General features: G+C 47.3%; 1 protein-coding gene across 4 annotated transcripts in view; it reads left to right on the top strand.

The window, feature by feature from the left end:
* The window catches only part of CAMKK2 (calcium/calmodulin dependent protein kinase kinase 2), a 52261-nt gene that overhangs the window by 28462 nt on the left and 9484 nt on the right, over positions 1-14315 (top strand). For all 4 annotated transcript variants that reach the window (XM_060250151.1, XM_060250149.1, XM_060250150.1 and 1 more), the window contains exons 8-12: positions 3298-3386; positions 4794-4993; positions 7755-7808; positions 10570-10643; positions 12798-12885. In XM_060250151.1, the coding sequence (XP_060106134.1) occupies positions 3298-3386; positions 4794-4993; positions 7755-7808; positions 10570-10643; positions 12798-12885 (505 nt within the window). The remainder of the gene's footprint in view (positions 1-3297; positions 3387-4793; positions 4994-7754; positions 7809-10569; positions 10644-12797; positions 12886-14315) is intronic.

Here is a 14315-nt window from a genome sequence, read left to right as displayed (position 1 = left end):
TCCCATGAAACTGCCTGAAACCAAATAGAGTTGCCAAGTCCAATTCAATGAAATATCTGGGGACTTTGGGGGTGGAGCCAGGAGCAAGGTTGTAACAGGCACGACTGAACTCCAAAGAGAGCTGGTCATCACATTTAAAGGGCCTGCACGCCTTTTAAGTGCCTCCCCTCCCTTGGGAATAATGAAGGATAGGGGCACCTTCTTTGGGGGCTCATAGAATTAGATTCCCCGGTCCAATCATTTTGACGCTTGGCAGGTGTTTTGGGGAGAGGCACTGGATGCTATGCTGAAAATCTGGTGCCTCTACCTCAAAAAACAGCCCTCCCCAGAGCCCCAGATACCTATGGATTGATTTTCTATTATACCCTATGGCAGGGGTGGCCAACTGTAGCTCTCCAGATGTTTTTTTGCCTACAACTCCCATCAGCCCCAGCCATTGTATAACTTATACATACATTGTATACATACATTGTATAACTTGTATAACCGAAATGTATAACTTATAATGGTTTAACTGTCTATTTAATTTTAACTTAATTTATAAATGTAATTTTATCTATTTTAATTGTTTTATAGTAATGATTGTATTTTACTGTAATCCTGGTGCATACCATGTCTTGTTAGCCGCCCTGAGCCTGCCTTTGGCGGGGGAGGGCGGGATATAAAAATAAATTTATTATTATTATTATTATTATTATTATTGGCCACCTTGGCTGGGGCTGATGGGATTTGTAGGCAAAAAAACATCTGGAGAGCTACCGTTGGCCACCCCTGCCCTATGGGAATTGGTCTCCATAGGGAATAATGGAGTGCCCAGCAGACATTTCCTCCCCCCCCTACCTGGGGATTGGCAACCCTAATACCAAATCAGACCCCCAGTCCATCAAAGTCACTCCTGTCCAATACTCCCTCTAAGCTGTGGAGTCTTGTGAGCAAAAATTCTACTTTGTGAGCTACTGCATGAATTAGCTAGCTCTGGGGTCCTTTTTCCTGAGCCAAGACAAAAACGGATGAGCTGGAGGCTAAAAACCTGTGAGCTAGCTCACACTAACTCAGCTGAGAGGGACCACTGGTCCTGTCTACTCAGACTAGCAACAGCTCTCCAAGGTTTCAGGCAGAGGCCTTTCATATCTGAAGAATATGAAAGGTCTCCAGAGGTCTGGAGACTGAGTCCTATGAGGAAAGGTTGAAGGAGCTGGGGATGTTTAGCCTGGAGAGGAGGTGGCTGAGAGCGATATGATCACCATCTTCAAATCCGTGAAGGGCTGTCGTCTAGAGGATGGTGTGGAATTGTTTTCTGTGGCCCCAGAAGGCAGGACCAGAACCAGTGGGTTGAAATGAAATCAAAAGCGGTTCTGGCTCAACATTAGGAAGAACTTCCTGACCGTTAAAGCGGTTCCTCAGTGGAACAGGCTTCCTCCGTGGGAGGTGGTGGGCTCTCCTTCCTTGGAGGTTTTTAAACAGAGGCTAGATGGCCATCTGTCAGCAATGAGGATCCTGTGAACTTAGGGGGAGGTGTTGGTGAGTTTCCTGCGTTGTGCAGGGGGTTGGACTAGATGACCCTGGAGGTCCCTTCCAACTCTAGGATTCTGTGATCACCTACCACTTGGTCTTTTTAATGTGAGAAGCCAGGGATCGAACCTGGGACTTTCTGCAGGCAAAGCAGAGGCTCTTCCACTGAGCCACAGCGCCCCCGCTTGGTTTTGGGAGCTCAGGTGGCAGGCAGGGCTTTTTCAGCTGCCTGTCCTCATCTGTGCTGTCCCCCCCTCCCCCAGAAGTGCAAGGAACGCCATTCCCTTTTGCACATCAGGGCCTCTGCCGGGAGCGAACAGCCTGTTCCGGGAATAGCTGTTTGCCCCCCTGAATTAGTTTGGCTTGTCTCATGATGCCGAAGTCTTTTAAGGTGCCGGTCTGCTTGATGTGCCTTCTGGGAGAGGCTGCTCTTTTATGGCGCATGCTTTAAGGTGCGGTTGCGCTTTATTTGTTCTTTTAATGGACCTCCCTTCTCGACATCGATGGGTTTTTATGGCTGCTTCTCTTTATTATGATGGATGTTTTGTCTTGGCTTGCTTGTATTATCGTCAGCTGCATTAAGTATCCTTTAACTGGAAAGACAGGGAGTTAACATTTTTTCTAAAAGGAGAAGGGGGCATCCTCTGTCAAGCCACACTTGAGTTTGCAGATTGGTTGTAATTTCAGAGTTCCAGGCCCCACCTGGAGGTTGGGAACCCTACGTGGTGCCTTTCCCCAAGCTGCTCAGAGTCCCTTGTATAGTTCTATCCTCTGTTTTATTTCCACAAAAACCCTGTGTGGTGGATTGGGATGAGAGAGATTGACTGATCCAAAACCCCCTGGGAGCTTCGTAACAGAGATTTGAATCTGGGTCTCTTTGGTCCCAGTCTAATGATATTGGCTCCTACTGTTACCCATGTTGACCTGATTAGCGTATTTTGCTTTTTAAAAGATGTTATTTCATTACATCCCACCTTTCTCCCTCGTTGGGAATCCAAAGAGGCTCACGTCCTTGTCCTCCCCTCTGTTTTATCCTCACAACAAGCCTGTGAGGTAGATGAAGCTGAATGGGTGAGACTGGCCCAAGAGTGCAGATTCAAACCTGGATCCCCCAGATCCTAGTCCGACACTCCAACCAGCAGGGGTGACCCGACGCCCCGTGGCGCCCTAGGCAGACTCACGGACTGGCGTCCCCCCAAAGCGCCCCTCGCACCTGCCCTCTGCGGCTCTGCCACTAGGCAAACTAGGCGATTGCCTAAGGAGCTGGCCTTCTGAGGGCGGCAAATTGGGTGCTCCCCGTGTGGCTTGGATGACGTTATTAGTGGGAGGGGAGGGGCACCAGAAATTAGCCTCGCCTAGGGTGCCAGATAGTTTAGGGCCGGCCCTGCCCTCATGGTTCTACTTTAGGGTTGCCAAGCCCCTTGCAGCCTCCATTGAGGGACTGTATTGTACCATAGAGTTTTCCCTCCCAAATGGCTAGAGCGTCTGGGGAAACCATAGAGTTTTCCCGGAAATGCCTAGAGCGGCTGACGTGCGCCGTCGCCGGTGCAATGATGTCACTTCCAAGGGAGGCTATCGCGACATCGGGGGAGGTTCCCGCCGCTGACCCAATGTGGGCTGGCAGGTTGGGAACCTCCCAGGCAGGGGAATCCCCGCCTGGGCCAGGGACTTGGCAGCCGTATTCTACTTGTGACTCCTTAAGTGGACAGATTAGGGACGGTGCGCTTCCTTTCTTGCCGCTTGACAATTTCTTAGAAGAATAATCCTGTCTGTTGCCCCTTGCAGGCCCGTGATGGAAGTCCCAACCTTGAAACCTCTTACGGAAGACCAGGGACGCTTCTACTTCCAAGACTTGATCAAAGGCATTGAATACTGTAAGCATTTGGGGTGACAGCGAGGGAAAGGGGCAAACGCCAGCTGGTGGTCCTGGTCCAGCTAGCTAGGCGCTCGCAGACCATGTCCCACGCAGACTTTGCCACGTGAAGTGGCCCTGAGTTTTAGCCCTTCTTCCTTGGAGAAGCTTGAAGTGGCCCTGCAGTGCCACGAGGCCCCTCCCTCAGTGTGAAACTGCACACAGCCACAAGGTACAAACATTTATTTTAGTCCTACTCCCCCTCCAGTCAAAACAGGTTTGAGAAGCAACAGACCTCTCCATTCCCTATTTATGAGAAGAGAATGTGGGTGGATGGATGGATAGATAGATGTGCATATATATACATATATATATCAGCACATATATATCTGCATATGCATTTATAGATATAGAGAGCCAGTTCGGTGTGGAGAGCCAGTTTGGTATAGTGGTTAAGTGTGCGGACTCTTATCTGGGAGAGCCAGGTTTGATTCCTCACTCCTCCGCTTGCACCTGCTAGCATGGCCTGGGGTCAGCCTTATCACTGGTAGGAGTTGTCCTTGAAAGGGCAGCTGCTGTGAGAGCCCTCTCCAGCCCCACCCACCTCACAGGGTGTCTGTTGTGGGGGAGGAAGGTAAAGGAGATTGTGAGCCGCTCTGAGACTCTTCGGAGTGGAGAGCGGGATATAAATCCAATATCTTCATCTACCTCACAGGGTGTCTGTTGTGGGGGAGGAAGGGAAAGGAGATTGTGAGCCGCTCTGAGACTCCTCAGAGTGGAGAGCGGGATATAAATCCAATATCTTCTTCATCTTCTAGATATGCATATAGATATAGATGCAGATACATATATACATATATTTATATATGCAGACATATGCATATAAATATATATGTATATAGATATGCATACGCATAGATATATGCATGTGCATGGATGGATGGATACATATATATGCCACAAGCAGCCCTCTCTTTAAAACCCACTCTCTCAGTCCTCTGGGGCGGTGGGGGGGGGGACAATCTGTCTGTAATCCAAGGTGAGTTGATGGCAGAGGGCAGAGTAGATATCAAGACATTGGGTGCTTTCACACATGGTAAATAACGCAGTTTGAATCCACTTCAGCGACCCTCTGCAAATTGATTTTGCCACTTCCCACAGTAAAATCCAGTTGCAAAGTGCATTGAAAGCGGATGGAAAGGGCGTTATTTAGTGCGTGTGAAAGCACCCTTTGTTTTTGCAGCTTATAGCTCCGTCTCTTAACCCTGACACTGTGCTTTTCCCATTTCTATGGATGTAGCTTTGAGCTGGGCAGAGCCCCCCCACATCTGGCATTGCAAACTGCCCCCCCCCCCCCGGAGGGAGCGTTGTGTCCTGGGAGTCTTTGCGATGGTATCAGATCTGTGTCTCATCCTGTCTTTCTCTGCAGTGCATTACCAAAAGATAATCCACCGGGATATCAAGCCTTCCAACCTCTTAGTTGGGGAAGACGGTCACGTCAAGATTGCCGATTTTGGTGTGAGCAACGAGTTCAAAGGGGCCGATGCTCTGTTAACCAACACAGTGGGCACCCCGGCTTTCATGGCTCCGGAAACCCTCTCGGAAACCAGGAAAATATTTTCTGGAAAGGTATATTGGAACGCCCTGGGTTTGCGGGTTTGGGCATGGCTTAGGGAATGTTTTATATTGTTGTCTGGGACAGTCACTGCTTCGGTGCGGTTTGTGGCTCAGAGACAGAACACCAGTTTTGCCTGCAGAGAATCCCAGGTTCATTCCGTGACACGTTCAATTTTAAAACAAGGATGAGGTAGTGGGTGGATGGCCCAGGCTAGCCTGCTCTCCTCAGATCTCAGAAGCTCAGCAGGGTCATCTCGTTAGCACCTGGACAGGAGACCGCCAAAGAAGTCCTAGGCTGCTGTGGCAAACCGACCTCTGCTCATCTCTTGCCTTGGGACTCCTACGGGGTCGCCATAAATCAGTTTATTTTATTCCTTGGATTTATATCCCGCCCTCCCCGCTGAAGCAGGCTCAGTTGCGACTTGATGGCACTTTCCACCATTAAATGACAAGCAAGACCTTTGCTTGAGACCCGGAAGAGCTGCTGCTAGTTAGAGCAGAAAAGGCTGACATTGATGGACCGAACGTCTGGCTCAGGAGGAAGCTTGATGAGTGTTCCTGCGTGGTGCCAAGTGAAATAGTATTGGCAAATTTCTGATTGTGAGTCTCAGTTTGCGTACGTATCTATGTCTGTGCCTGATGATGTCCTTCTGTCGTCTTTGGATCTGCGCTGGTAAGAACATAAGAACCTAAGAGAAGCCATGTTGGATCAGGCCAGTGGCCCATCCAGACCAACACTCTGTGTCACTTAAGAACATCAGAGAAGCCCTGTTGGATCAGGCCAGTGGCCCCTCCAGTCCAACACTCTGTGTCACATAAGAACAGAAGAGAAGCCATGTTGGAACAGGCCAGTGGCCCATCCAGTCCAACACTCTGTGTCACATAAGAACATAAGAGAAGCCATGTTGGATCAGGCCAATGGCCCATCCAGTCCAACACTCTGTGTCACATAAGAACAGAAGAGAAGCCATGTTGGAACAGGCCAGTGGCCCATCCAGTCCAACACTCTGTGTCACATAAGAACATCAGAGAAGCCCTGTTGGATCAGGCCAGTGGCCCCTCCAGTCCAACACTCTGTGTCACATAAGAACAGAAGAGAAGCCATGTTGGAACAGGCCAGTGGCCCATCCAGTCCAACACTCTGTGTCACATAAGAACATAAGAGAAGCCATGTTGGATCAGGCCAATGGCCCATCCAGTCCAACACTCTGTGTCACATAAGAACAGAAGAGAAGCCATGTTGGAACAGGCCAGTGGCCCATCCAGTCCAACACTCTGTGTCACATAAGAACAGAAGAGAAGCCATGTTTGAACAGGCCAGTGGCCCCTCCAGTCCAACACTCTGTGTCACATAAGAACAGAAGAGAAGCCATGTTGGATCAGGCCAATGGCCCATCCAGTCCAACACTCTGTGTCACATAAGAACATAAGAGAAGCCATGTTGGATCAGGCCAATGGCCCATCCAGTCCAACACTCTGTGTCACATAAGATCCTAAGAGAAGCCATGTTGGATCAGGCCAATGGCCCATCCAGTCCAACACTCTGTGTCACATAAGAACATAAGAGAAGCCATGTTGGATCAGGCCAATGGCCCATCCAGTCCAACACTCTGTGTCACATAAGAACAGAAGAGAAGCCATGTTGGAACAGGCCAGTGGCCCATCCAGTCCAACACTCTGTGTCACATAAGAACAGAAGAGAAGCCATGTTTGAACAGGCCAGTGGCCCATCCAGTCCAACACTCTGTGTCACATAAGAACAGAAGAGAAGCCATGTTGGATCAGGCCAATGGCCCATTCAGTCCAACACTCTGTGTCACATAAGAACATAAGAGAAGCCATGTTGGATCAGGCCAATGGCCCATCCAGTCCAACACTCTGTGTCACATAATAACATAAGAGAAGCCATGTTGGTGGTGGGAGGTGGTGGGCTCTCCTTCCTTGGAGGTTTTTAAACAGAGACTAGATGGCCATCTGACAGCAATGAAGATCCTGTGAATTTAGGGGGAAGTGTTTGTGAGTTTCCTGCATTGTGCAGGGGGTTGGACTAGATGACCCTAGAGGTCCCTTCCAACTTTATAATTCTATGTTGGATCAGGCCAATGGCCCATCCAGTCCAACACTCTGTGTCACATAAGATCCTAAGAGAAGCCATGTTGGATCAGGCCAATGGCCCATCCAGTCCAACACTCTGTGTCAAACAGTGGCAAAAAAAACCAGGGGCCATCAGGAGGTCCACCAACAGAGCCATGCCACTAGAAGCCCTCTCACTGTTGCCCCCCAAGCACCAAGAATACAGACCATCTCTGTTCCAGACATAGAGTTCCATCTCTACCCTGTGGCTAACAGCCACTGATGGACCTCTGCTCCATAAGTTTCTCCAATCCCCTCTTGAAGCTGTTTATGCTTGTAGCCACCACCACTTTCTTGAGCAATGGTGGCAGCTACAAGTATAGACAGCATTCTGTTTTATGTCTATCTCATTGTCTTTCGCAATTGGTGCTTGGAGGGGGCCACAGTGGGAGGGCTTCTGGCCCCATTGAGGGACCTCCTGATGGCACCTGTAGTTTTTTGGCAACTGTGTGACCCAGAGTGTTGGACTGGATGGGCCTGATCCAACAAGGCTTCTCTTACGTTCTTATGAGATACCACACTAGCTGTTTTGATTTGTTTTTAATTTCCAAATGACAGCATACTGCTTAAATTAGAGCTTAAAGCAGCAAGGATATTTTGGGAAACTGATGTGCTTCATCTCTTTCTCCCTTTTTCCAAGGCATTAGATGTTTGGGCTATGGGAATCACCCTCTACTGTTTCGTCTTTGGGCAGGTAAGGAAACGTTGTGACTTTCCCAAAACTGTGTTTGTTCACCAGAAGCCGGGCTGTGGGCAGCCCCAGTTAGAGAATCCATACAGTGAAGGAAATAAAAGTGGGCAGGTTCTGGGTGCTACTACATGCTGGGTTAGAGGGGGAGTTGAAGCCAGTCAGAGAAAAACAGGCCAATGAACCATAGATGCTTGGTCAAAGGAGCTAAAGTGTTCTCAAGGGAGAGACGGTCGCTCAGTGGCAGAGCATCTGCTTGGTAAGCAGAAGGTCCCAGGTTCAGTCTCCAGCATCTCCAGCTAAAAAATAATAATAATAATAACAATAAATTTATTTTTGTATCCCGCCCTCCCCCGCCAAAGGCAAGCTCAGGGTGGCTCACAGACATGGAACAACCATGATTTCAATAAAATACAATCAATACAATAAGACAAATTAAAATACAATTAAATTACAGTTGTAAATTAGGTTAAAATTAGATAAAACAGCTGTTATGTGTTAGTAATTAAGGTGCTACTTTTCACAGTCGTATATAAGATGGCTAAAAGTCAATTTAGCCGGGTTCTATCTTGAAAGCGAGCTGAAAGAGGGTGGTTTTGCAAGCCCTGCGGAACTGATTCAGGTCCCGCAGGGCTCGCACCACCTCTGGAAGTTGATTCCACCATCGGGAGGCCATTGTTGAGAAGGCTTGCTCCCTCATTGTTTTCAATCTAGCCTCTCTTGGTCCAGGGATTTTTAAAAGGTTTTGGGAACTGGATCTCAGTGCTCTCTGGGGAACATATGAGGAGAGGCGGTCCCTAAGGTAGGCAGGTCCTCGGCCATATAGGACCCAGGCAAGTAGGCGTGAGAAACCTCAGCTTGAAACCCTGGAAAGCCGCTGCGAGTCTGAGTAGACAGTACTGACATTGATGGACCGAGGGTCTGATTCAGTATAAGGCAGCTTCAGATGTTCATACGTTCAAGAGTTCAGAGTGGAACTGAACTTCTTTTGGTGACCAGGAGAAAGAATCTCTTTTGCCTGTGTGTGTTTAACATTAGGGAAAAAGTTTGAGTCCAGCGGCAGCTTTAAGACCAACCAAGTTTAATTCTGAGGATAAGCTTTCGCGTGCATGAAAAAAGTGTGCTTACATACAAAAGCTTATAAAGATAAAGGTAGTCGCCTGTGCAAGCACTAGTCGTTTCTGACTCTGGAGTGTCATCGCATCACGACCTTTTCACGGCAGACTTTATTTTACGGGGTGGTTTGCCATTGCCTTCCCCAGTCATCTACCCTTGACCCCCAGCAAGCTGGGGACTCGTTTGGCCGACCTCGAAAGGATGGAAGGCTGAGCCAACCTCGAGCCGACTACCTGAAACCAGCTTCCGCTGGGATCGAACTCAGGTCGTGAGCAGAGAGCTCGGACCGCAGTACTGCAGCTTTACCACTCTGCGCCACGGGGCTCCTTTTACAAAAGCTTATACGCAGAATTAAACTTAGTTGGTCTCAAAGGTGCCACTGGACTCAGACTTCATTCTGCTGCTTTGGACCAACACGGCTCCCTACTTGTGTCTGTTTGCCATCGGTTGTTATCTTGGCTCTTGGGGGGGAATGTATATTTCTATGGAATGGAATATTATGATGATCATTGCTGTTGTGAGCAAGAGGAAGGGATGGACCGTGGCTCAGTAATAACTCATTGAAGGGCTTTTTTTTGTAGCAGGAAGTCCTTTGCATATTAGGCCACTCCCCTCTTACGTAGCCAGTCCTCCCAAGAGCTTACAGGGCTCTTTGCACAGGGCCTACTGCAAGCACTTGGAGGGCTGGCTACATCAGGGGTGTGTGGCCTAATATGCAAAGGAGTTCCAGGTATTTAAAAAGCCCTGAATCATCAGCTTTGGCATGCAGAAGGTCCCAGGTTCAATCTCTGGCATTTCCAGTTAAAAGAACCAGGCAGTAGGTACAGAAAGCCTCTGCTTTTAAACCCTGAGGAGCTGCAGCCGTTCTGAGTAGACGTCACTGATTTTGATGGATGTCATCCTGATTTAGTATAAGGCAGCTTGGTGTCTGCGCGGGTGGGCATCTTAGCAGCCCAGACAAGCCCAGTCTTATCTGAAATCCCACTGCGTCTTCCCCTTTTCATTAATATATTTTATTGAATTTTGAAAATATACAAGTTAATATCAATATTAATACTCATATACAACTAATTAATCTTCTGGAATCAGGTTATAAACAAACATAAAGACACACATACAATAAAATATCTAGTAAGAATGTTAAGTTATATAGATGTGTCTAGATATGTAAACCATTTTCTATCCAAGGAAAAGATATCAAGATGAAAACAAGATTAAAGTTAAGGCAATAATTCCTGCATCAAAATACAATCAATCTAATAGAACCCATACTATCATTAAACTGTTAAGTAAGCATTGCGAAGAATTCTTAACTGCCCAAATAATTTTAATGCAAACTATTACAGCTTATTCCAAAAATTACTATCGAGTAATTACTATTAGGTGCGGTCCACGACTAGCACAGTAAAAGAAAAGGAAGGTAGAAAAAGAGAGAAATGAAAAAGTACTAGTAAAAGGAAAAGAAGCAAAAACAAAACTGAAGAAAAAATATTAAAAACTTTACAAATAGAGATGATCAAGATATTCTGGTTTGTGTGGCTGAATATCATTTGCTGTAATGAACTCAATAAAAGGAAACCATTTCTCTGTGAATTTCGAGATATCATTGTCTGAGTTTGAATGCTGGATATGATCTCCACTTCTTCCTCAGTGCCCCTTTATGGATGAGAGGATTCTCAGCCTGCACAGCAAGATCAAGAGCCAGATGTTGGAGTTCCCGGACCAGTGAGTGTATCGGAGAACGGGGGGTACCTGTGCCTGGAGGGTGATGGTCGCTTTGGTGCTTGAACAATAAAGCAGAAAAAAGCTGGAAGAGAGGTTGCGGGGGGATGCAAGAGAATACAGAAGCTCCTACCATGTGGCTTGCTAGAGGAGGTTCTCGAGAAAACGTGCCTCAATGGTGTGGCCCCTTTTGCCGTTTAATTTACAATCAGAATTCACTGCCACAGGAGGTGGTGGCAGCTACAAGCATAGCCAGCTGTAAGAGGGGATTGGATAAAAATATGGTCCATCAGTGGCTATTAGCCACAATGTCCATATATGTGTGTGTGTATATTGGCCACTGTGTGACACAGAGTGTTGGACTGGATGGGCCACTGGCTTGATCCAACATGGCTTCTCTTATGTTCTTATGTGACACAGAGTGTTGGACTGGATGGGCCATTGGCCTGATCCAACATGGCTTCTCTTATGTTCTTAGAGCTTTTTTGGTAGAAAAAGCCCAGCAGGAATTCATTCACATATTAGGCCACACCCCCTGACACCAAACCAGCTGGAATGCGTTCCTGTGCTTTCCTGCTCAAAAAAAAAGCCCTGTTTAAAACGCTCCTTTGACACCTTTAGATTTAAACGGGGTCCAAAAGCAGGGGACATTAAACTATTTCAGCATAGGAACAGCATTTCAAATAAAGTGTATGCATATAAAACATAATCTGTTTAATAAAAATATCAAAAAAATCCATGTGTTAACAACACGAGAGCCAGTTTGGTGTAGTGGTGAAGTGCGTGGGCTCTAAACTAGAGAACTGGGTTTGATTCCCCACTCTTCCACATGCAGCTGGCTGAGTGACTTTCCTTAGGTCAGTCACAGTTCTCTCAGCCCACTTACCTCTGTTATGGGGAGAGGAAGGGAACGAGATTGCTTCTGAGACTCTGTGTGAAGGGTGGGATATAAATCCAATCTCTTTTTCTTTTTCACAACCAAGGAGGGTAGTGGGCCAGTAAAAGTTATTGGGGGCACACCAAACAAAACAAAAAAGTCTTCAGTCTTCACCCGCTGGTAAAAGATAGTGATAGAAGGGGGCAGATGAATCTCCCTGAAAAAGGAATTCCATTATTTTGGTGCCACAACCAAGAAGGCCCTTTTTCAGGTTGCCACCCATCGGGCCTTGGAGGGTGGTGGTACACAAAGCGGGGCCTCTGAAGATGACCAGAGTGAATGGGTAGGGTCATATTTTGGCTTCCCTGATCAAATAGAGCATGTCCTCATTCACACTTGGGGGGTAGGAAGAGAGGCCTAGACCTCATTGCCAGTGACATCACTTCCTCTACGTGCTGGAAGTGATGTCGTCGCATTGCCATCATCGCTGTGGTATTTAACCCAAAACTCTGATAAAAATGGCTTCTGCCAGTGTTGCTGCAACACCAGCAACGCAATGGTGTCACTTCCAGTACAGGCTGGAAGTGACATCACTGCATTGCTGATGACATCAGCCTAGGCCCGCCTCCCCTGCTGGTAAGTCTCCCCGCCAGCCAGCTTATCAGCAGCAGGCCTGTGGCAGGGGATCCTTCATACATGGCAGGGCGGGCAACTCTATCGGGGGTTGGGGGTGGGGAGGGACTAAGTAGTCTTCCAGAATGGGACCGAATGAGGCTCAAGTCTCCGTGGTTCCGGGCTGGAGGATGTTTGTATTTCCACAAGTCCTGGGGAAGAGGCCAGCACTGTGTCGGCCTGAATCGCCATTCCTTGACCAGCGGCAAGCTCATTCCATTGCCTGGACCTCTGAGATTTCATCAGGGAGCTGCCCACAGGTTCTCAAGCCTATCTTTGCCTGAGAGCTGGAAACCTCTTTCTCCTTAAATGGGAGGGGAAGGGCTGTGGCCCAGTGGAAGCGCGTCTGCTTGGCATGCAGAAGGTCCCAGGTTCAATCCCTGGCATCTCCAGTTAAAAGGTGGCAGATGACGCGAAAGACCTCTGCCTGGAGAGCTGCTGCCGGTCAGAGTAGACAACACTGGCTTGGATGAACTGAGGGTCTGATTCAGCGTAAGGCAAGTTAGTTTCATGTAAGGTTCTCAAGAAACGGAAACCATTTTGTTTGCTGACAGACTGCCCCGTCAAGTTAACTTTAGGCTCATTTTAATTTTCCTTCTTCCTTCAAGGCCAGATATTTCTGATGAACTGAAGGATCTGATAACGCAGATGCTGGACAAAAACCCCGAATCCAGGATCACAGTCCCAGAAATTAAGGTATCTCATCTCAGGAGTGCCTTATTTTGTTCTGCTTTTTGCGTTCCTGATGCACTGTGTTTGAACAGCACCCTGTGCTTTGTTGGCCATTTCACTTTTAGCCGTTCCACTTTGCATACGATTACAAAGAAGAAGCTCCACCGGGTACAGTGTCCCTTTTCTCACAGTGGCCAGCCCAGCCCACAAGCCAGCACTTGTCTCAGTTCTCTGTTATGCAGGTAGAATGCTCCCTTCCCTGGAAGTTTCCTGTCTATCACGGCCAATAAGAACATCCCTGCTAGATCAGACTGGCCCTAATTCCTGTCTCCTACAATGTCCAGCCAGATGCGCCAGAAGGCTTATTGCAGGGGCAAAGAGGTCAAACATCCCCCTGTTTTGGTTTCTTAGCAACCAGTGTTCAAAGTATAGTGCCTCGGAACATCGAGGTTCCTCTGAGCTGTCATGGGTGAGCCACTGGCAGACCTCTCCTCCCTGAATTTGTCTTCTTGCCACTCTTCCTTGTTTGCTGCCATTTTCTTTTCATCTGTATTGCCTTTCTTTCTTTCTTTCTTTCTTTCTTTCTTTCTTTCTTTCTTTCTTTCTTTCTTTCTTTCTTTCTTTCTTTCTTTCTTTCTTTCTTTCTTTCTTTCTTTCTTTCTTTCTTTCTTTCTTTCTTTCTTTCTTTCTTTCTTTCCTCCCTCCCTCCCTCCCTCTCCTCTTTTTCTTTCCTCCCTCCCTCTCCTTCTCTTTCTCTCTTTCTTTCCTCCTTCCCTCCCTCCCTCCCTCCCTCCCTTCCCTCTTTCTTTCTTTCTTTCTTTCTTTCTTTCTTTCTTTCTTTCTTTCTTTCTTTCTTTCTTTCTTTCTTTCTTTCTTTTCTTCCTCCCTCCCTCCCTCTCCTCTTTTTCTTTCCTCCCTCCCTCTCCTTCTCTTTCTCTCTTTCTTTCCTCCCTCCCTCCCTCCCTTCCCTCTTTCTTTCTTTCTTTCTTTCTTTCTTTCTTTCTTTCTTTCTTTCTTTCTTTCTTTCTTTCTTTCCTACCTAGCTTCCTTCCTTCCTTCCTTCCTTCCTTCCTTCCTTCCTTCCTTCCTTCCTTCCTTCCTTCCTTCCTTCCTTCCTTCCTTCCTTCCTTCCTTCCTTCCTTCCTTCCTTCCTTCCTTCCTTCCTTCCCATTTATATCCCGCCCTCTCTGCAAGCAGACTCAGGGCAGCTAACCATCAAGTGACATCTAAAAACAGTACAGTGCTAAAATTATTAAAATACAAACAAACACAGTGGTGCTATTCAAAAATAAACAGGCAAATCTCAAAACGTTCTTCAGCAGGCAATTCAACTTCAATTGAGTTCTTTCAGAATTTCATTATAAACCATCAGTGGTCCTAGAAGATGTTACATGGTTTCTAATAGATGGTATTTACTCAGTCAGTGGTAAAAAAAAAAGCCCCCAAAACTTTCT

The sequence above is a fragment of the Heteronotia binoei genome, chromosome 11 (genome assembly GCF_032191835.1).
Source record: "Heteronotia binoei isolate CCM8104 ecotype False Entrance Well chromosome 11, APGP_CSIRO_Hbin_v1, whole genome shotgun sequence".
Classification (NCBI taxonomy): domain Eukaryota; kingdom Metazoa; phylum Chordata; class Lepidosauria; order Squamata; family Gekkonidae; genus Heteronotia; species Heteronotia binoei.
The sequence above is the reverse complement of the archived record's forward strand: the minus strand, read 5'-3'. Positions and strand labels throughout refer to the sequence as shown.